Source organism: Aquila chrysaetos, chromosome 17 (genome assembly GCF_900496995.4).
Source record: "Aquila chrysaetos chrysaetos chromosome 17, bAquChr1.4, whole genome shotgun sequence".
NCBI lineage: Eukaryota > Metazoa > Chordata > Aves > Accipitriformes > Accipitridae > Aquila > Aquila chrysaetos.
Window position 1 is genome coordinate 20333318 of NC_044020.1, and position 23549 is coordinate 20356866.

General features: G+C 40.5%; 1 protein-coding gene across 9 annotated transcripts in view; it reads right to left on the bottom strand.

The window, feature by feature from the left end:
- Nucleotides 1-23549, bottom strand: part of ITPR2 (inositol 1,4,5-trisphosphate receptor type 2) — a 273890-nt gene that overhangs the window by 167059 nt on the left and 83282 nt on the right. For all 9 annotated transcript variants that reach the window (XM_041118187.1, XM_041118189.1, XM_041118188.1 and 6 more), the window contains 8 exons: nucleotides 22999-23140; nucleotides 22061-22219; nucleotides 20919-21091; nucleotides 18226-18345; nucleotides 17939-18124; nucleotides 17046-17297; nucleotides 15832-15976; nucleotides 14733-14883 (listed from right to left, as the gene is read on the bottom strand). In XM_041118187.1, coding sequence (XP_040974121.1) covers nucleotides 14733-14883; nucleotides 15832-15976; nucleotides 17046-17297; nucleotides 17939-18124; nucleotides 18226-18345; nucleotides 20919-21091; nucleotides 22061-22219; nucleotides 22999-23140 — 1328 coding nt within the window. The remainder of the gene's footprint in view (nucleotides 1-14732; nucleotides 14884-15831; nucleotides 15977-17045; nucleotides 17298-17938; nucleotides 18125-18225; nucleotides 18346-20918; nucleotides 21092-22060; nucleotides 22220-22998; nucleotides 23141-23549) is intronic.

The window sequence follows — 23549 nt, forward strand, 5'->3', positions numbered from 1 at the left end:
CCAAGAGATCATTTCTTACAGGTCAACAGATGGAAAAGATGCCAAAATATTTCCACAGCTCTGTTAACGTGTTCAAGAAATCATAAAAAGTAGAGCAAAAGAAATCTTAGTGGTTCACCTAATCCATTCCCTTGTCTGAAGGCATATTATCTACATCTAAGACAATTTCTGAAAGAGGTTTGTTTAACCTGTTTTTAAGAATATTTAAGCGCTGCATAATCCACATTATACAGCATCCCTAGGCAAGCGATTCCAGTACTTGACTATGTCTATTGTTAGAAAACTTTTATTGATATTTCATTTATATAATCTATTGCTGCAATTTATGACCTTGCTTTGTAGACACATGGGAGGAGTTCATTTTTCATGCCTACTCCCACTGATGTCTTTGCCATGGTGACTAGACGTAATATATGGGCTTGACAGTAAGGTTGATTTTGGCACTGCAGAGGCTGGAAGGAGACTATCCCAGTATCTTATATGTCACACGAAGAGAGAGGAAAGATTTGAGGCTGTGCAAGTCTGATCAATCTCTGTATGTGGTCCAAATGACAGGCCACAAACCAAAGCCAACTGACACAAGTAGCCAACCATCCCCCTTCAAAAAAGTCCCAGGACAATGTCAGGCCCTGAAGGCTGTCCTGAAGGTCAAACTAGTATCTGTAATCACAGTGCCCTTCATAAGTTATACCTGGGGGAAAAAGTTATTTTACACTCATGTGGCAAAAAACTTTATCCAGTCTAGTTGCAATGCTACCTATCACTGATGCTGGTTCAGCAAAATCTACCAAGAAATACCATCTGTTCCCATAGATTATACTGGTCCGTCTTTATAGTGAATTTTGGTATGAAAAGCATCTCAGTGAATCAATAACTATCTTCTTCCAAAGGTGGGGAGAAGAAAGAATGAGAGTATTATGCTACCTACCTACATGAATTAGCTTCCTTTCTTGCAAAGCAAAGATCTGAATGAATGGAGGAAAGGAAAGGAATGATAGCATCTCTTCACAGAAGGAGTGCCAAGACCTAGACTACACCAAAGGCAAACAAAAGAACGGAGGAAACGTAGCTTTGCTGAGGTAAGCCTGAATAGTTTTTGTCTGTCTTTTAGTACACTTTAATCATCATGCAACTGACAAGTTTTACTCACACTGAAGAGACCCTCTTCCCAGATAATCTGCTGTAAAAAGCCAAAGCTATGTTTTATTTTGTTAGCAATATCCTCCTCTCATGCCCTTCTTTCTTCAATCCATAGAGCTCAAGTACTGCATGCGGGGAAAGAGGACGCCTTCAGCCCTGACTTTAAAAGGAAAACACACAAAGAATTTGCTTTTTCAAAGTGAATGAGGCAGATTAGTGTCACATTTGAGGTCCCATTCGGCATCCAGTCTGGTGTGCAATCACTCTGAATCGGTCTTTTGAAAATAATACTTCAAGTCCCTACAAAGGAGGGAAAAAAACGTATTTCTGACTTTGCATGATGTTAGGAAAAAAAAGCTAGAAGTCAAACTAAGGGCTAGATTCTCACACTAGGCAGGCACAGAAAGTTCTCCTAACTGCTTACACCAGCATAAAGCAAATAAAGTCATTCCAAATACCCTTCTTGCTGCAAAATGAAAATCGTGCATTTTCCTTTCAAAACAAATAAAACAGCTGGGGAATAATATAGTATGGATCAATCTCTCTCTCCCCATCCCCACCCCCTTTCTCCCAGTGTGCTATACATTTATTTGCATTGACCATCATTCAGTACACTTGTGTAAAGCTAAGTTACTAAGTAGAGGACCTTCAACCCTTAAAGTAACTTCAGTTAAACTGACTTTTTGCATCTTCTTCATCTTCAAACTGTGAAATAGATGACCTCCTTTATATCATCCTGTCCGTAATGCTGACTGATAAGCCTACAACAAGACTTAGAGGTTGTGCAGCTGCTTCATGACCTGCAATACCACTGCTCTACATCTCAGTTGAGATGTCATCATTCTCTCTCTCACAACATGTTTTCAAAATCCCTTTCGCTCAGTTGTACAGAGGTGAATATAAACAGAGGCACTGCTGTTTGGAAAGCTCAGGAATTCTTTATAAAACAACTTGAGTCAATGGAGTCACCAGCTGATAATTAAACCACTTAAGTCTAAGACAAGTGCAGAAGATATTCTTCTCGAAAATGAGATACACAACTGCAGTTTGTCCTAAACGAGGCAGAAGAATTCCACTTTATCTTGAAAAGTTCCTGCCCACCCTTCAAGACTGCAGTCCACTCAGCGTAAAGTTAACAAAAAAGGTAGTGCCTTTTGGCCAAGGAGTCAGACAACATCTTGGGTGGACCTCATGTTCTTGGAGAAGGAAAGCTGGGATTTTGTCTAGAGAATACCTCCTGCTTACTTCTCAGCTATCACCGGGGTGCTGCACAGGCACCGCAGGGGATGGGATCCAACTCCCTCCATGACCAACGAATTAGTCACTCTCTCTGCATTTCAGGACCACCTCTGCAAATGAGGAGACTACTTTCTCCATCTCTAAAAAGGACAGTGAGAGGCCTGATATAACAAAGACTGGGAGGCACTCGGCTACTGTGATGATGGAGCCTATAAAAGCATCTAGGAAATAAAAAGAAACGAGATGACTGCTGTCCTTTCCCCTTAGCTGTGGAACATCAGTGGTAAAAGATGGTAGAAACCAGTGAGCAGTAGCTGTGAAGCTGCTTCCAAACAGCATCAATAACAAGGATAAACCCTCTGTCCACAACATTCCTTTACTGTTGACCTTCATGCAACTGATCTAAACAGCTAAAGGATCTAAACAGCAAAGGAGGATTAAGGTGGTACTTATTATCACTGCCATTTCAAATTCTATTGCATTAATGCATAGGAAAGGATTTTAGTGAGAGAAAAGTCCACTTAATCCAGTTTGGTATTTACAGCTGAAATGAGTAGTGACTCAATACTGCATTATTTCTGTCAATAACAGCAGTGAGACAAGGTGTCATGGGTAAACCCATCTTGAAAACTTTTTAACTAACTGCCTGACGCTGATTATTTTCAATTAACTCAGAGCAGGCTTGGGGAGAACGTTCCCAGAGTGAAAATAATACAGCAACTGGAGCAATTCAGCATTCTTTTCAGGAAAGATATTTCAACAACTATGTTCTGTAGGGTGCTGATGAAATATAACTATGTCTTAGGATTAGACAGCAGTCAACCAGCACATTCATGTATGGCAATGAAGCAGCTGACTGTCTCTCAACACTGGGAGGAACTGCTCTATTCTTCTAAAGAAGCCATGAGGATCATTCATATACATAGTGAGTGGGCAGTAGCTTCTCTTCCAAAAGATTCCACAGTAATCAGCACTCATGGTACTCAGTGATATCTGTCCAGCCTTGGAAGTCTACACCATGTTAAGCATGGATTTAAATCTGTCACTCACAAACATCAGGGGCCAGCAGCAGTCTTGCTAGTGAGTTGTTTCTTCTTGCTATGCTTTTGTGTTCTCTTGGCTTTAATACAGTTATCTCAGCAGGGAAGGGTATGAGTCTCTGAGGTAAAGCATGCAGAAAGGTTATTGCAGCTTAAAAAGTGACTAACTGCATGTCAGCTAAGCCTGCAACAATGCAAGACAAAATACACTGGCTCAATAAAAGAGATTTAAGTTCTTAGTACATATGCACACAATGACTAAAATAACGGAGCTCTGATCTTAGTTACAGCTCCAAAGTGCTTCCTGAATACCAATGCCCAAGGAAAAATTAACTTAGTGCCTCAGCTAGTTGACTGAGCTAAATCAGGAGAGATAGGAAGTAGATGTGCACCCTGATTACTTTTGTGTGCACTTTGCTAGAGAAAAATGAAGAGAAGCCTGAGCTGTGCCTTCATGTGATATTGCTACCCTTAACCTGCTGACCTCCATCATTTGTTGTCTTCTTTGAGGTCAAGGTATTAACATTTATATATGGCTGAGAAGTGTGGCAGGGAGACAACGGTCATGGCAATGTTGTAAGGTGCTAGTGTGTGCGACCAAACACTTCTCTCACCAACAAACCACTGCAAGAGTGCTCAGAGCTGTGATTGACCAACAGAGAAAAAGAACGCAAGGTGATCTCCATGAATCTTCTTCCATTTTTCCAATTTTCCCTTCCTCTCCCCAATTCTTCCTCTCTGCTCCTCCCTCTGCCAAGACAAGTCAGATGCCAAGAACCTTCCATAAGAAGTGGACCCATTAGAAATGCCTCCTGTTGAATGTACGGTCTCACAAGGTTAGCCAATGGAAGAGTGAAATCACTGTACACACAAGTGGTAATTTAAAGGAGCTGCAGATTGACAGGCACTGAAGGAAGAGGAAAGAAGAGAATGCTTGTCATGTTTTGAAAAGACAACTGTGCATCTCCTTTTCATTACTTTTTATTACAACGATCACAACTTCCTAATGAATATCAGTTTCTATCACAAAACTGTAGCACATAATCTCATACAATTTGGCACGATTGACAACACAGCAGCCTCTCTGAGAAGAAAGACTTTTCAGAGGAGTCAATTATGGGAAAAAAATAACAACCACCCAAGTAATCGAAACAGTGGATAACTGACACTTCATTTTCTACATAAACATATTTTCTTGATAAGTCATTTACTGGTTGCAAAAATCCTAAAAGCAGAATATAAAAGTAAACAACAATCTGCTATGTAATACAGTATAGATGGTAAGTGACAAAATACCATATCCAGAAAGAAAAACAACTCTCAAAGGCAGCTGGCAATTCATGCCTTTTCTTCAAATTATTCCTAACCAATTGTTATGCAGCGTCCTCAGTTTGCTCTCCAGTACCCACAGCATTTTAGGTATTTCACAAACAGTGCAGAGAACTGTGCAGTAGCTGAATGTGAATGCACAATGGACAGCCTCAAAGGCTGGCAGATACCCTCACATCAAGTAGCCCTCTATTCCATAGATATCCCCCAAGACACTAGGGAACTGACTTGCAGCCTTATTTATTTAAAAATTAACTATATGCACCTGTTCTGGTCCCTAGTTGCCACAGAGGGACAGAGTCTGCTCTCACTAACATTATCGTTCAGTCTTCCTCAACACAGATATAAGAAAGATTTCTAGGACCCAATTTTCAAAACTGCTCAGCCATTTTTAGCTCGAACAGTTTTCCACAGTGCTCATCTCCCTACTCAGAAATGTGAAAAGTGCCTGTATTTTCAAAAGGATTTTAACACCTAGCAGCTCTCATTAGGGACTGGAGAAGCTGGATGCTCAATGTTTCTGGAAACTAAGTACCTAAATAGGAGCTGACATATGATGGGTTCTTCAAGATATCTGGTACTTAATGACCAGAAAAGACAAATGCACATGCATCCACTGCTCCAACAACTTTCATTAACCTGTCCATAAAAGCCCAATACATTCTTCAATCTTGTTTATATTGGGGGGGGGGGGGGGGGGGGGGGGGGGGGGAACGACACACGACACAGACACAAATCAAAGGTTTTGCAACAATGTGGCATTTCTTGCATTGTCTCTGTAATTAAGTTATAGAGACAACTCTCTGATGTCATCAAACCTGAGCATGCTTTTGACTAGGACACCTGACACTTCAACTTCTTCCGAACACCTCCTAGAAAACATGTCCCTTCCAATGTAGCAGGGCACAAGCCAGACAGCATGTGCTACCAACACACTTAGCCCCTCCCTGCCATGCCAACTTCTTTCACCACAGCCCTTCAGGCCTCCTTCCCCATCCACAACCCAATGAAGCCCCAAAGCCTTCTCAGTCCTCCTCAGCCACTCTCATTTTTCCCATGAAATTAACTTTTACCAACTGTAGCCCTGGTGAAGCAAAACTGAATTTTGCCAGTGAGCTGGGGAAGTTTTAGGCTGGTCTCCAAGCTTGCTGCTACATTAGGAGATATCTGGCACGTTGCTGAAAGTCCAAAACTTTTACCATTATCAAAGTCAGTTTTCAGCAAAGCTGACCTTTTCTCAACCCATGCCTCGGTGTAGCTGCATTCAACCAGGTTTTAAGACAGTACTTATAACAGCAAGTCACCTTCCTGATGACTGCTGAAACAGGAGCCTTGACTCCAAATGGCCTTGACATTGTGGATGACAATGAGACCTATACTATTGCTCCACCATAAGCTTCTTAAAGTTTCAGTGCCATCTTAAAGCATGCAACACTGCCAATCCTTGGGGATCCTCTGGCAGGGAACTGTATGCGCAGCAATGTCTAGTTACCAGGGGCTAAATTAAAAACCCAATGGCAGCTTTAGCTCTACATTTCTTTGCCTTTGTTGATTTGGCTACATTGCTTCATGCAATTTAATTTTTCTGCGTGAAAAGTTATAGCCATTTTTAAGACATATAATAACAACACTTCAGTACCTAAAGGAACACATTTTATTTCAAACCCTCTAGAGCTATATATTCTTTGCCTGAAGCATTAAGCCTTACAGCTCTGTTTGTGAAAGAGGTATTAATTTTTACAGGTTTTCTACAGAATTTGCTCATAAAGACTACAGAACCCACCATAAACAGGCCAAGAATCACACTTTATTTCTTCATTAAACCATTTTTCATCGCTCAATAACTATCTGACCTCAGGTAAGCCTCACAGAAAACCTAATGCATGACATTAAGGGCAGTAGGTGAGGTCACTTCTACATTTTATACAGCCCTCAGAACTAACGAGGCAAAACAAACCAAAAAACCCACAATATGCAATGCACATACATTTGCTACCCACCCCCTAAGTGAATCTGGCCACCTCAGCCTCCACTTACCTACACTATATCCACAAGCCCTCCCTTTTTGCATACAAACTCGCCACTGCCCAGCTATGGTGAAACTCCACCATGCTTCACCTTCTCCTGACATTCTGCAGGTTCTGTTGATGTTGCCTATCCCCAAAACCACAAAGCAGTGTCAAAAATACAGCTTTCATGCCATGGACATTAGACGAAGGAAAGAATACATAAATCAGCCTGCTGGCCTTGAAGGTAAAAAGCATCATGGGAATCAAGCCTTCTAGCCGAGTTTCATCTATGAAACGGATATCGATTCCTAGAAGAGCAATGGTCTCTGGAATCACGTTAATGCACAGGTCTCATGATGAAGGAAAGAATAAGGAGGAAAGAGAAATGGTCCATGCCAAAGAATTAAACTCTCAGACTGACCTCCCCTTTGGTCTGACAATATTCTGCACTGAACAGCAGTTGCTTCACTATAGACATCTGTGACTAACACAGCTAACTTTCCTAAGGGTTAAATCTTTTTTCTCTTGTAACCCTTTTTTTTTTTAAACTGCTGGCATAAATTATTGCTCCAGTCTGCCAGGCAGCCACTGCCTCATTAGCTCTGCTAATCAAAGTATGCCTCAAGAAGATATTTCAAATTGTTAACTAGACAAAGGAGCAGCTAACAGACAGGATGCAAGGCTGAGAAACAATATAGTTGTTTCTAACAGTCCTGGATGAAATCTGGTCCTTCTTGGTCACGGAGGACCCGTGGGCCCAACAGAAATGGCAGGTCCAACCTTGTTCTCAACCCTGTTCTAGTAGTGGTCTCACTGGTGCTTCTAAGCAGTATGCATCTCTACTTGCAGCCAAGAGGGCTGGAAAAAAAAAAATACCTATCTTCTTGCTCAGTTGAAGCTGAGTGACTAACAGACTACCAGGATGCATCAAAGGGACAGAGACTGGACGAGAGTCCCCTGACACACTCCTTTGCAGAGAGATGGTAGCTCACCAGTGCTGAAGTCTCCAGGAGAGAGTGAGGGCTTCCCCATTCTGACTCCTGCCAGGGTTGAATCCTTTGGGGTATATCACAACAAAGCAGCAAAGCTTGCAGCGTGACACAGGGGTCAGACTTCTCATGATACATTTCAAAGAAATATTCCACAATCTCAGGATGCCTATGGGCAGATCTTTAGTCCCTTCAGTCTACAGGAGGGATATGCTACCAAGCTAAAGACCTAGACATAACAAGAAGGAGCTGGCATATTTGGCTACTAGTTTGAATAGGTAAAAGGAGGCATCTGTTGAGCCAGTCATGAGCAACACATTTCATGTGAGAATCACAGAGGCAGGAGCAATTGGAGCTTATTATAGATAGTTTTTAAAGCCTGTTTTTCAAAAAAACTGAACATAGCCTTCATCTGTGGAAGCAAAAGGAACTGACAGACTCTAACTGATGTCAGTGGACACTGGCTCGGGAAAATTGTAGCCATTTATGTAGAGCTCCTGAGGGAAAGACATACTCTGCAGATAACCCGGGTTTGTACCACCAAGGGCTTTTTCGAATTGATGCCCAGCACTGAATCACATCCCAAGATATATGCAGCTTAAATTCAAGGATGTATTTCCTTGCATGTCATTATTCTCATTCCCAAACAACATTAACTAAATAGCACTGAGCTGCACGGCAAACACGTAGCTTGCCTGCTAATACTACCATGTCATTTCATCTTTCAGACCTGACATATGCTGTAGCTGTATGGTTTGACTAAAATCAGCTATTTGAAAGATCAAATCGCACCTAGAGAAAGATGTGCATTTTAATTCACAGAGAATAAATAACCAGTATTGGACAAGGCAGATTGGCTCCTGACTCTGGAATGATACAGCAGGGTGCACTTATTAGGAAAGCAATGACTTTACCTTTTAATTAAAACTGCAAGAGATTATAATGTTCTTGAAAGGTGCCAGAATGACAGCACTCCTAAATGAAGTCCTCACTTTATCCTCAAGAAAAAAATGCCTCTTTAGGATACAAGTAGTATATTTTGCAAACCCTGTATTTTTTAGAATCTAAAGGGGAAAAAAAGAAACAGAAAAAAAGCTTCAAATAACCTCAAAAAATGATTCAAACTTAAGATACTCTGACTGAAAAAAAAAAAAAAAAAAAAAAGCTGGCTGCAATATTTTCAAGTTAATTCATTTTTAGGATGCAATCTAGGTAAGAAGCATTTCCAAAAATATACATCTTTTCTTTTTCCAGGATCCTATCTCACAAATGTTTCTAGCCAACTTTCCCCAATGTGTCTTCGTCAGACAAGGTCACACCTGAAAACTACATGCACACTAATTTAATTCTAGTTAAAGTAACTGACAGTGGCATTAAAACCAAGCTTTTTAAAGGAAGTAAGGCATAACATTTACAATAACTTAAGGATCTTTTCAGAATCTTTGCAGAACCAAGATAGAGAAACTCACACACAACGTCAAGGACTACCTCAGCCATCAAGGTGACTCAAAATTTAAGAAAAGGATGGAAAAAGACATCTTGAGGTAAAAGGTTAATTAAGTCTTCATGCAACTTCCACTAAGCCTAAAAATACATCCCATTTTGCAGATTTCCTTCAACAGTTCAACACTTGTCATATGTACTTCCTTACTTAGCAAGTTGTTCTACTGAAATAAGTGGGTCTTTTTAAGAAATAAATATTAAACAGGGAAGAAGACTCCAGATTTCTGGTTGTAAATTTGGTTGTTTCAATTTTGAGGTGCACAACTCCAGGCAGGCTTCCCACAGCCAAGACCCACCTCATTCTTCCACCCATCATTAATATATTTCTACCCATTCCCAAAATCCTGACTACAGTTTTCATGATGTGGAGCAGTGGCCAAACCAGTAAAGAGCCAAGCTCACCAGTTCCCTAAAACTTCACATTACAGGAATCAGATGCTGGAAGCTTTTGTTGCTACTGACCTGGAACAAATCAATGTCAATAATGGAAAGGCAGTAGACCCTATCTGTCCCCAAATTTATTCAGCACTGAGTTTCCCATAGAAATCAATACTTTTTAACAAAACTAAAATGCAAGACCTATCATGTTAAATAAACAGATCCTACCCAAAATTCTTAACTTCTATAGAGTTGCCACCTTGGATCTACTACAGCTGCAGAATAGGAATTACATGACTTTTCCATTTGGTCAAACCTCTTCTCGAGTCACTTGTCCTAGAACCTGAAAATCAGCTGCATTTCTGAATAGGCATAATTACTGACAAAATATTGCTGCTTAATATCCATTTAATATTAATCTATGTAAATTTACAATAAGATAGCAATGAAAATTAAAATATACAGAGCTCAAGCAGGTGTTCAGTAGCACTTTCCTACCTTACAGTTACAGGATCAGGCCCCTAGTGCTTGACAAAATTTAAACACATTTGTTTATGCCATTAAACCATCAGTCCCAGGCATCATGGATGGATTTCAGTGTTTGTCAAAACTGGGTTTTAGAGCTACACTTCAAAGCTCTAAGCTCAAAGTATGAAATACATGTTCTTACTGAATTAAAGCTAATGCCTAGACATTTGTAATCACTGACTGGATGGATTAAAAAAAAAAAAAAAAAAAAAAAAGACAAGACCCACAACTTTCATAATCTCCAAAACTAATAATTTACTTCCACACATTCACAGTACATACACAAAATCGCAACAGACACAATCTTACCTTTTGGTTTTTTTTTTTGAAGAACATCGATGGAATTAGTTTTGCAACTCAGGGAGGCTAACTTTCCTTAAGAAAGAAGCTGTGTAAACCTGCACATCCCTGGAGCGATAATGTGTTGGAGAGACACCTACGCTGCATTCAAAGGTACAATATGAATGTTTTAAGTTCTGGACCTGCCAAAGAGGATGCTGTGTAGCGAGACCCTTGCCGCAGTCTGGAGATCTGGGAAAGCAGAATCTGACCTCCTCTAACGGCAGGAAGAAGTCACCCTCACCCCTAAGTGACTGGAGGGAGGGCTTCCACCATCCTGAACGAGGGCAGGCAACAATCCGTCTGTCTGTATCTTACAGAAGTTATGAATAAGTAAACGCTTCCTGAAAAAATCAACGGACCATCCTGATTTTAGAAAATGCCAACACGCTTTCAAAAACTACAAAAAACCAGGGTGAGTTACTTTCTATTGTAATCCTTTTTACTCTAATAGCCTAAGAGACCAGTATTGTAAGTTAAAAGTTACAATAAAAAGCCAAGACAGGTAACTGATAAAACAAGTAATAAGTTCTCAACAACTCAGTTTTATAACAGAGAGAGAGGATATCTGTGTAAAACGGGAAGGGGAACCTTTGAAGTACAATCTCGTAAGTACTTTAAAATCAAAAAACAGTGTATACCTATAGCTTTGCCTGGTGAACAATCCTTACTGTCAAGAGTGAGGGGGGATCTAGATGAAATTCCTGAGATCGATTTCTCTGTTGGCCTGTTCATTCCTCAAGATCCCTAGTGGATCCTGGACAAGGTGGATCCAGATTCCACAGGACCTAGGTAACATCAGGACTTCTGGGGTCAAACTTGTTTGGGTAGAAGTGACTGCACAAGATTCTAAGCACTGCAGAATCAGACCCCTGGTCTTTCCCATTCTCCCAGAAGATAAAAAAGTACAAGAACATCATTAAGACACATGATCATCTCATACACAGGCCTGTTCCAGCAACCCTGATACAGCAAGGTCTCCCTGTCAAACACAGACTCAAGACCAGTCTCCCGTCAGGACTCACTTATCCTTAGCATCGTCTACTGTCCAACACATGCAGAGGCACAGAAGTTCCAGCCCACCACCACCACTCAGACAGAAAACATAAGCACTTTTTGTACCTTACTGTGGGCTCAAGCACAAGTTCACGAATCTGAAAAGACTGGACACAGAAGCAGCCAACTACACTACAAGCCAGCAAATCCCCTGAGCTCAGCTCCTTCTAGCTCAGTGTAGACACATCGCACCTCAGCTACGGCTAAGTGATACCTAGCAAGGCAGAGAGCACACAAGCAGATCAAGGACTCTGTGTGTTTAGGGCCTTGTTCACACGTTCTCATTACCTTGTAGCAAAGATGCAATCAGGATGTGGGTGCAAGACAACCACAGGGCTGGTTTTAAAGGACTGCTAACTGAAAAAAATTTAAAAAAAAAAAAAAACCAAACAGGAGGGAAAGGAAAAAGAGTGGAGCCAAATACTCAGTTCGCACAAACTCTCACAGCCCCAGGAGCTAGAGCAACTTATGCCAGCCAAACTCCTGTCCCTATGGTCTAATTCATTCCTCACCAGCAGGCTTCCACATGAAACAAAGATAGGCAGAAGTTACAGTCAAAATTTCAGCCACAGCATTTGTCTCCAGAATGTCAGCAACTACAGTACCTGGTGCTTTCTCCTTGAGCACCCTCTCTAATCTTAATCTGCAACTAAAGTTAATGCTGATTGGGTTTTGTGGGGGTTTTCTTAATGAAAAGTACTCCCCTGTTTTGAATGAGTAATATGTTTTTCAGACATTAAATATGTTCTTCGGGCCTGAAGTTCTATGAGCTGGGGGGTCAAAAATAGTGAATAGGAGTTATGAAACTGCTTAAACTGCTTCTAAATTATGCATCCTTGCAATATATGCATCATCATAGCCTAATGCCCCCATGGGTAGGTAAGTATGCACCTCCAGAGAAAGAAGAAGGAATGGTAAGATGCTTGGGCATAGCAGTTAAACATTCAGGATCATTCTGTCTCAACTGCAAAGTGAATGCAGAGTTTATGTGTTTTATGACCTGTCAATCTGAAAAGAGGGAGACTGAAGACGAGATATGACCATCCAGAGATGGGCATCCTTTTCTTTTGTCAAAGACTGTAGAAGGCCTCTCCAGCAAGTCTTACAGCTATTTCAACATAAAAACACCTGTGTCTCCACAGCAAAATTTCACTGCCTATTTTTAAGCCTAGACAGCACAGCCAGTATCTCTATCTCTGGTCCCCCTTAAGATGGCAGACACAACTGACAACAGTCTGAGGTAGCAAAAACCCCTCTCTATAGCAATGGGCTTTCCAGCCATATAGTTAGCAGGAAAAGGAGGGGAAAAAAAACAAAAAAACAAAAAACCCAACAAACCAATCCATAGATCATTTCCAAAAGAACGTCAGTGGATTGTCACATCCTGACCTGAACTGGTCCAGTGTTTAAAAGGTAAACATCCCTGGAGACAACTACAGCAAAGAAAGAAATAAGTTTAAAGAATCTGTACAAAGGCCAAAGCTAATCAAAGACACACAAGAAATCCCACCTTTGTTCCATGCCTTTTTTGCTGAAAAAAGCATGAGACAAAACCAGATGTGTGACAGAAGTTTCCAACAAGGCTCCAGTCAGCAGTTGAGTGTTACTAACAAGGCTACTGAGCTTCCATTTGCACAGTGGTGACATTTTCTGCATTCCTTCACACTTGTTTTTTTGAGTCATTCAGAGTCATAATTCATTGATTTGCATGGAATTGCTCTGGAAATTAGTATAACTGAAAGCAGGTCTGTTTACCCTTAATGGGTGTTTCTTTCCTCTCCTAAACAGCCTGAAAGGAAACCCTTCAACAGAAATAAAAGGGAATTAAGGATGAAACACAATTTTATGAGTAATGAAGGTGAGTAAAAACACTGAATGAGATGTATTGTATAATTAGGATTAAAGACGTGAGCAGAGAGAGAGAACTAAATGGAAGAACCACATCTGCATGTTCCATCTTGCCAATATGCCAAGATTGTATCTGGAGTCAAACTGTGTCCAGAGCCATTTAAGAAGAGAGTCTGCAATGCAGTATTTCAGGGACAAAAAAGGAAAACATAATTCCAAGTGTCTGAACATACAGTCTTTCTCTGGTTCTGTAGAGGGACTGCAGCCAGCTATAGCATGCCTTAGTGTGCACAGCACTGCAGGAAAGACTTTCAGGGGCTTTCAGTAAAGTGTACTGGCAGTAATGGAGGAAAGATCAAGAGAACCAAGTATAAGACTTCTTGGCTCAGAGATGACAATGACAGTCTACATTTCTCCAGAGTGTGTGAACCTCAAAGAAGAAAAAAAGTTATGAAGGATGGCACACTCATGCTGGGTATCTGTAGGATTCACTGAGCAAAATGATGATTAGGAAAACTCAAGCCTGGGTAAAGGCCTCCCAGAGAAAATACAAAATAACTGTTGTTTCAAACAAGACAGCTCATACTTTTTGGTGCTGTGGGCCAGCTGGTAATGCAATGACACTTACACCAGCCACATATTAAAACAGAATTTGTCATCAGTCTCCTGGGCCCACATGACTGTCACACCTCCCTTACACACACACAAGAAAACTAAACTGCTAAGTTTCAGCACCTTCCTGGCATTGTCATTCTTCAACCCAATTTTAAGCCATGGTAGAAAAGGCAGTAGGACATGCAGTATTGTCCTGAGGTTGCCAGACAGACATTCTGGTCTGGGTTAAAAAAGAATATTCTAAACTGACAAACACATGCAGAGGATGGCCTCATCTAGATTTCCATCTGGTGTTTCTGCAGTTGTGGGACCAGTAACATCTTATTCTCCTTTTAAGTGAAGTGCTAAGATGACTAATAAACACTTGTGCCTCATTTGAGCCATCATAATCGCTGTGCCCAGGCAAATGCTGTCTGCACCTGCTTGAGGTGTTCAGCACAAGGAACACTGAGGCTTAGATCCAGATTTGAAAGTTCAGTTCCAAACAAGCAAAGGAGCAGCAGAACCAAGACAGTAACCACAAGTCATAAAGGCTGCAGCTCTGTTAAAAAAGGTTCCCTTTTAGCTGACCATCTTAATGTACCCTGCAATACATTCCTGTAGGTGGGTTTCTGTGTAAATAAAAAACCTTGAAAGGTCAATGAAATAATTCCATAAATTATTTCCAACCTAAATAATGAATTAAACACCGGAATAACAGTCTTTGCTGCTTCTCTCACCTCCATCCTGAAACTTGCTCAACCTTTCAAAGTATGATGATATAGGAACTTGAACAATATCTAGAATTGCCAGCAGCGTCCGGGTCAGTCTGAGAAGCTCACTAAAACTATAAAAGCCAAAGTATATGAGGTTTCGAGCCAGATGTACCACCTAAGAGAAAAAGAAATTAAAAATGAAGGAAGTATCAGCAACCTTTGTGGTATTCAGCTATGCAATATAGTTGCATTTCACACAGTAGCTTTCACAGAGATTCAGATCTAGGGTGCACTCAAATTAGCACAAGTCTTTCCACTGATTTAAACGGGCCTTGGACTAAGGCCAGTGACATTAAATATTTTTCAGAGTTAGACAAAACAATCGGTCAGTCAAATTACAACAGAGAGCAAAACCAACAGGAGATTTAGGAAGGCTTGAAAGGATACAATTGCATCTGGGAAAATATTTAAGATTGAGAAGAAAGACTCCAGGAAATTGTTTAAAGAGGCAGCAGCTGTGGGGAAGATGGAAGTCAGAAGAAGAGTAAGACACTTGTGGTAAGTTTGAACGGAGGTGACTTCAGATGACCAGAGGCAGGAGTGACAAAGCTTTGGAGGTAGGTTGGAGGAAGAACTATAAAAGCTGTAAGCATTTCACCTTTATTCAATGTTATTTGAATCTAGAAGATTCAGGCCTATCTAAAGTTTCTGTCAGGAATGTCAAACAATATTTAAAACACAGGATTAGGTCATTCAGAGTACTTCCTTCAGTGTCATATCTTACACAAAGAATAGTACTTATATTGAAGAATCCCTGCATGCCAATTCACTAATGTGGAGACAAAGGGCATATGGCCATCCACCCACACACACATCCCTCCTCCTGCCATGCAACCATCTCAGGAAAAAAAAGGAAAAATACAGCTGTTTGACAGCAAACAGTAATATTATTTTCTGCAGTAACAGTCATCACTGAGAACACTGGAATTAGGAACTAGTGCTTCTTTAGGACATTTTACACCAACATTTATTCTGCAACTACCTTTATTTTGAAAGAACCAATGTCAACTTAGCTGAAACTAGGAGGAATACTGTAAGTAGGATGCAGATAGCTGAGAAGTACCTCAAATGTAAGTTTATTTTTCTCTTTGTCTCCAAAAGGAAAGGGCTGATTTACAACCTCTTTCAAGTACTCTTCTACAAATTCCATAGTTAGTGCAAACTTCCTTTTCATTTCATTCCTCGAAGAGTCTGTGAAAGAATCATACCTACAACACAGGGAACAGAAGGAAGGAAAATTAAACACCTCTAATATCAGGATCAGCTGTCACTAAAGAAAAAACAAACCAAGCATGATGCTATGACATTACTGCCAGTTCTCTCTAAGGGGAAGGGCTAGAGGTCAAGGTCAGCTGATTCTTTGTAGATATGCAATGAGGATGCACAAACCTTCCCTCCAACAGTACCAGGAAGGGTTGCAGTGAACAGGAATAACAGAGACAGGAAAATCTTATGGTTCTGGCAGATAGCACTCTTAAATCTTGCTGTGGCAATTCAGTAAGTCACTAAGTCTCAGCTGTCTTCTCTACCCATCAGCCAGAGTTTACTACTTCCACAAGGAAAACAGTGGATCAGGAAAGCAGCTCGTGATAGTCAGCTTCCTCCTTTGCACCACCAATTAGGACTGATTTTTCATATATGTCAAAACAGTCCTTCATCTCACTAACAGAAGCAATACTGTCTGCTGCACTGCTATACTTCTTCCTCTTTGTCTCTTCAGCCAGATACTCCCTGCCTGGGTCTAGCCCAGCGGCGCTGCTCCGTCAAATCAATTAAGCCAGAGAGGGTTTGCACTGAAGTCAATGGGCCCTTCTCCCATACTTAAATCTAACACATGCTTAAGTACCTTGATGGATAGAGACCAAAGCCTCTGCGAACTGTTTCTGGGGCAATACCTGTACCTAACTGTAAATTCTGGCTTTCCAACTGTGGCTTTCAGTTGAGCTTGAAGTATAAAACTGAGTTCCAACCTCGCAAACCTGTAATGTTAGACACAATTGGATTACTTCAAGTTCAGTTGGTCTGAGGAAAGGCCATTCCATTTTTCCCCAGCTTGTTCTCTATAAGAACACAGTGAAAAACAAAATTGAAGTATTTCCATGTAAAGCTACCCATGGAAGTTTCCAAGAGTAACAATAATTAATAGCTCTGTGCTCTGCAACAAAATACCTTTCCACGTGCATGTTGTGTTGACATTAGACATCTACAACCATTTTGTTCTGAGACTAACCCCTACAAAATACTTTTGTACTTTAGTTTGAAACACTGTCAACTCACTCATGAATTGTGATCTTAGTAGGAATTTCAGTCCACAATCTGGCATATCTGACAGGTACCACAGATTCCTGAGGATCTCTGTCCACGTGCATGTGTAGCATCAGCCGACAAAAAGAAGCCCGGAGATCATAAGGGAGGCTTTCATCAGACATACATCGCAAGATCAAGTCTACTGACAGCTGTGCAGAAATCTGGTTGATGGCAAGATATTGGCGGTCCAGGCACATTCTTGCAAAGAGGTTCAGTTGGTACCTTAAAAAAAGATAATAACATATAGTATTCAAAGAAATCAGTTGGAAATGAAACAACGTACCTCAGAATCTCACTTTACAAGCCTGATGTCAGCCCTTCTGATACAAATCCTAAAAAACAGCAAGAGTGACTTTGCTAAGCAAGGGACCAACTTGCCATTAAAAATGCTAAGATCAGGCTCCAGCCCCCATGAAGACTGGGCTCTCTTTGAAACTCAAAGGAAGCATCATTCAATGGAAGGTTGAAGCATTTGGACTATTTCTTTTCAATCAGTGTAAGACACTGTTCCATGATCCCATTTCCCCTCTAATCCTCAGGACGCTTGGGACACTCCTTCCTTAAAGCATGCCTTGCTTCCAGGGCAGCACAACCTGAAAATAAAGCCCAATAAATAAAAAGTAAGAGGCACAATTATAAAGAGACACAAAGAGCTGTCAGGAGCAAAGGAAACTCAAGATTTTTCTGGAATAGACAGCAAAGATTGTGATGCTTCCTACAGAAAAAACTTGAAACAAACTTTTAATCCCAATTTCTGGCATGACCTGGTTTCCTTTTTTGATATTGGCAAATGAACTGGACGAGAACAGCACCAGGGTCTTCAGAGAGTTTACATTTTCTTCCATTTGAATAAGCAGTTTTACCTGTAGTAGGTAAGAACTTCTAAATCAGCTTTTGTGCCCTCCTTCGCCTCCTGAGCCAGATGTCTGATGGCTTTGCCATGAGGCTCCTTGTTACTGTCAATCCAGTAAAGCCACACTTCCTCTTCATCAATGTCATCTGAGATGACTGGGCATTCCAAGGGATTGTCCATTTGTGTCGAAACCAGCCTGCAAACACAAACCATTCACAATGGAGCCACTAGCAAACTGCTACGAATATAACAACAGAGCAGATAACAAAAAGGTATGTTCTGATTATGGATGCTCACTTCGTCTGAATGAGAATGTCAGCATTCCCTGGGCTCAGCATAAACTTGCAGATGAGTTCCTGAGTTACTGGTATTGCTGTGGTGTTAGATACGCACAGGTCTGATAGATAATCCAAGAATCTGCAGTCAAAAAAACACAGATGCAACAGAACATGAGACTTAAAATACTACACAGAAACACTGCAGCAGAAATCTCTAGCATCCATCACTAATATGCTCAAGGGAGCACATATCACAAGATTTATCAACATACGATCTTTGCCGATTCATACGATTGCAACTCACAACAGAAAAAGATGAGTAATAGCTTTGAGAGCCACCCTGAATGGTGCTGAACAATCGGTCAGGGAGAGAAAAGAAAAATATCCCAAGTGTGACACTTCTCAGCACATCAAAGGCCAAAGAGTTGTACCAGAACTTAAGAGCAGCCTGAGGCTTTCTTCAGTTTGGCTGGCAGGGGAGCTCCACTGAAGGCCCTCGTCCTTGTCAGAAACCAAAAGCAAGAGTACACATTCTCACTCATCTTCCCCATGAGGTAACACACGTCTCCAAGTAGCAAGGAGATGCTACTTGTGCTGGAGATAGCCGTGTGCCCTCTGAGGGACTCCACTGCACTGGAGGAGTCCACACCTCCACCTTTTAAAATCTCAAGTGACACAGCCAGCAATTAGCGAAGAGTGAAGATCTGGCAGGACCTGAAGACAGGACCTCTGTATTCAACGAGGTCATTCCGTGTAAAGCAGAAATAACACAGCTTTGCATGGAAATCAGTTTCCTATGAATTTATCTCTCAAATTTAGGCCTTCTGATGTTTAACAAGGTTCAAGCTGAGGCTTTCCTCCCAGTTGGGACATTCATTAGGTATCTGCTTCTTGTCTCTCTTTCATGGATTCCTCTGTGTGTATTAACAGTAGTCCATGTTGCAGCCTTTGCCTCACTGGAATATAAAAAGACTCTCTTCCCTTTATGTAGCTGCTTCTTTTCATGACATTTGCAGGAACTGAGTATCTCTGAGCCCTCCACTCCTCTAGCAAATGTAGCTAAAACTGGGCAAGAGCCTCAAGAGCTGGTGGGGGAGCAGATATGAGCAGGCACACACACACAGTGATCATATACTCCACTTCCTTAGAAATCCAGGTAAAAAATTTGACCATCTACTATCAGCCATTCAAGGATCCAATAGTTTGAACCTCTACAGGTGATCATCCTACCAGAGGGAATCAGAAAATCATTTCTGCATTAGCACAGACCACACTCCTCGCAGAAGACTGGGAACTACAAGGGATGAGTACAGAAAGCCTTGTTAGGGTACACGTAGCAACAATTTTACCCATTGCTGAAATGAAGCTTTGTGGCAACAGGTAATTAACACTGCACAGTAATATTGCATCACAAAGATAATATTAAGTAAACAGCATATAATTATATAGAATTCTGGAGGAGTTACCTAGTTGGAGCTAAAACTCAGTAAGATTTTAAATTTTGTAGCTCATGTGTTTTAGAGCATACTGCCACAATTCTTACTCACACGAGCAGTGCTGCAAAAGTCTAGGAGACTCTCCGTGAAAATAAGTGTCTTAAGACCAGGCCTTTATTGTTCGGACTGCACCATCTTGACAAGGTGTATTTTTCAAACATTTATCGCTCTTGGACTTCAGCCTTAAAGAAGTGAATACGCAGCAGTTGCACAACGTAGTTATGCAACAAATACTATGACATCCTCCACCAAAAAAAAGTGACATGGGATTGTCAATAAACACTAGGACCCTTCAGCACTGAGAAGGAGCTGATCTCACATGGTTTCCTCCTAGTACTGACCAAACCCAACACAGTTTAGCATGGGACAGTCAATGAGATTACAGAGTGAGGCAAAACAGCTGCAGACATACAGAGAATAACTGAAGCAGTGAAGCACCAGGGCCTTGAGCAATATCGTTAAACACTAACAGAAAAATGATATTCACAATTACAGAGGACATTATTTGGCCTTCAGTACATTAATTTCTTATATTTGTATTACTTAAGTAATTTTACAGCTGAAAATCCAATTAAAAAAAAAAAAGACAGATTTTCCATTTGAAAAAAATATCTATTTCCTTTATATTCTGACCTAAAGCTAATTAAAAAAATTTCCAACTGAGTGAAGTTCAATGCCAGAATTTTTCATTTGGAACAAGAGCTGGTCTAGAACACACATTCACTGTGATCTTCACTGCCCTAGGTCCCTTTCAGGTCTGACCTGGAATCAGAACCTGCAGGAAAACTGATATTAATAAAAGCTTAGAAAAACTGACATCTGTGTAATTTGCACTAAGATTGTTAGCAGGGGAACCAACACAAGTGGCAGTTTCACAGTGGAGCTGCAGAGATATGAGAAATTAAAATTTCTGTTTGTTTCTCTTTGTCCCAATCTGAACTAAAACCACATTTTCAAAACTGTGCTGTAAAGTATAAACCCTCTTTTCTGTAAGCTCTAGTTCTGAAATGCAGATATGATCAAACCCCAAGAATTACAGGGAGTTCTGATATTTTCTAGCTTGACACTGTACATGTGGGTTTTTTTCTGCCAGGTCAAAAAAAAATTAAGCTGGGAGAAAGGCAACAGAACAATGAATAGCAGGCAGATTCACAGCTACTGCAAATATAAAAGCCTATCAATACAGAAAAAGAATGTTACGTGGACCACTTCAAACCTTGGCTCTCGATTCCTCCTGAGTAAATTAACAAACGTCTCTATTTCTTTAGCCGTGATGTGTTTCTCTAGCAGTTTTCTGTTGTTGTGCAACAAAGCTGTGATGGTGTCTTCTGCCAGAATATCATAACCAATCTGGGACTGCATGACGCAGAAGTTCTTAGCAATATATTCCTAAAAAAATGAAAATTCCCATGATGACCTGTTAAGCAGTAATGTTTTTCCTTTAGAACCAGAAGCATCCAGCTCAATTAGCAATCAAAATAACCCTCAAAACTTTCCTCTCTGAACTGGCCTGAACAAAAGAACATCTGAACACCTAAAATATGTACCCCAAGAAACAGATTCAATATTAGGGATGACTAACTCTTCTTATTCTTTCATAAGCCAAAGGAATGAAACCATGAAAGTAAATACAAAATTCAAGAAATGGCAATCAATTTTTTTAAAAGGAAAAACCAAAAGGTTTTTATAACATTTAAGAAGCTTTCTTTCCTAAGTTTTACCTCTTCCCTTTCTCTCCCTCCAAGACAGAAATACTTCCGTAAAGCATTAGAAAGAAAACAAAGAAGCCACACATAGCAGTTCAATCTTTTATCTCTAGTCCCTTTAGTACTATGAAGTTAGTGCCATTTTTCTCACTGCAATATGCAAAATACTCAACACCATGTTCTGAAATACTTCTTGCTCACAGGGAGTCTCTAGCAGTGGGAAATCAGGCTACCTGATAGAATAACCTCTGGTGTGATTCAGTGCCATCCCTCTACAAATATTAAGCAATAGAAACAGAGAGTTTTGCAGACTTCCCACTTTATAATCCAGAGCCCAAGAACATAATTTTAGCAACAGAAAGCTCATGAATGAAGCAGTGGATGCCAATCTCAGTCTGAGCCTGTGAAGTACAAGGTGAACCTATGATACTCATTGCTGATCATTCAATTCATATACAAATGCCTACAAAACAAAAACACTGTTCCTCAGCATGAGGCAGTATATGACAGTGACTTCTTACTACTAACTTACGCAAAACCCAGTCCTTTCACCACTACCACAGAATCCCACTTGCAAGTGCAGAGCGCGACGTCAAACCCAGGATATATAACTATAGAAATCAGGAGGAAAATTGCCTTGAATACCACTGACCTGATTCTTCCTATAGTCCTGTTGGGAATGTCTGAGAACCCTGTAACATAACCTTAAGATGTATTTGTATGGGGCGTATCTCTGGTCACCTAGGTCTTCAAGTCTCAGCATTGATCCTTCACCTTTGTCCTTAAAAGGAGCTTTGAGGATGCCAAATATCTGTTCAAAATCAAAAGCACTGAGAATGAAAATCAAACCCAGATTTTTGCTTAACTTACAGCAGTCAATGGAAACGTCCTCTGACAGGCTTTATCAACCGAAGTCAGAAGTGAATCACTGCAGTTATCTACATATGACTAAATACAAGCGGGGGCAAAATCTCAGACATTACAGCTTTATGCATTTAGCTTTACATTTCCCACCAACTTGCTTGACATTGCTTTCTCTTTACTGCTATCCCCACTTTTAAAAATTGTTAGTTATGTGTTTTAACTTTGGATAAATTAAGGATGAAAAAGGAGGACAATACTGGCTACTGTCCTATTTCATCCTTTTCACCTTTTTTTTTTAATTTCAGTAGGCTACTTAAGGAGAATATTAATTTTGATTTACATGCAAGTTGGCCCTCATACAAAGTCAGGGGTCCATAAGGGCATTAGAATTTTTCCTATAAGGGGAACACTTGCAGGACTGGGACCATGTTGCAAGCTTGTTTCAAATTTCATCAACAATTTGCTATCAAATGTAGTCTTAAAAGTCATCAGAATCACATGAAACTAACAGTCATCAGACACAGCCCCTTGTGCTTCTATCTGATTCACAGACCAAGAGGTGAGCCTTGACTAAGTGGTGTCGTATCTATCCAATCCAACTAGACACAAACCCGACATGGCATAAACCAAGTTACCTAAAAATAACATTTTCTCAAATCACTCTCTCCTGCAATCTATTTGTAAATACAAGCAAGTTATTAATACAATTATTAATACAGGACATACCTGAGCCAATATATTTTGTTCCCTCATTAATTTTTGTCGTTCCCGGTTTGGCTTGGTAATGACCACATCCAAAACTTCCTGCCCATTATTAGGCACATCAGCAACAAAAAAAATGAGATCTTCCAGTAACTTGGTTACAAACCTAGAATGAATAGACAAATCATTATTATATACGGTCATTCAACACTTGCTAGGACTCATTAAGAAAGAAAATCACTGTTTAGAACAAGCTTTACCTAGCACAATGGAGCTTCAATCACTGCAAAGTTAAGTTTAAGTTTGACATGTACTTAAGGATTCTAGACCTTGGTTCAGCAGAGGCTTAAATCCATCACAGGCATGTTTACCAAGGCATTAAACAACCAGAGGGGAAAAGGGAGAAAAATACAGGATGCTGGATTGGTGCAGAGTATTCAGAAATCCAAAATCTATACCAGCTGGCCTCAAGGCCCAGGAACAGCAGAAAGACACTCTTACGAAGCCTAGCAAGGATGTTTTTGCTTTATCACGGACATGGATCTGTAAAACAAGATGATGGACTCACTAGAGGA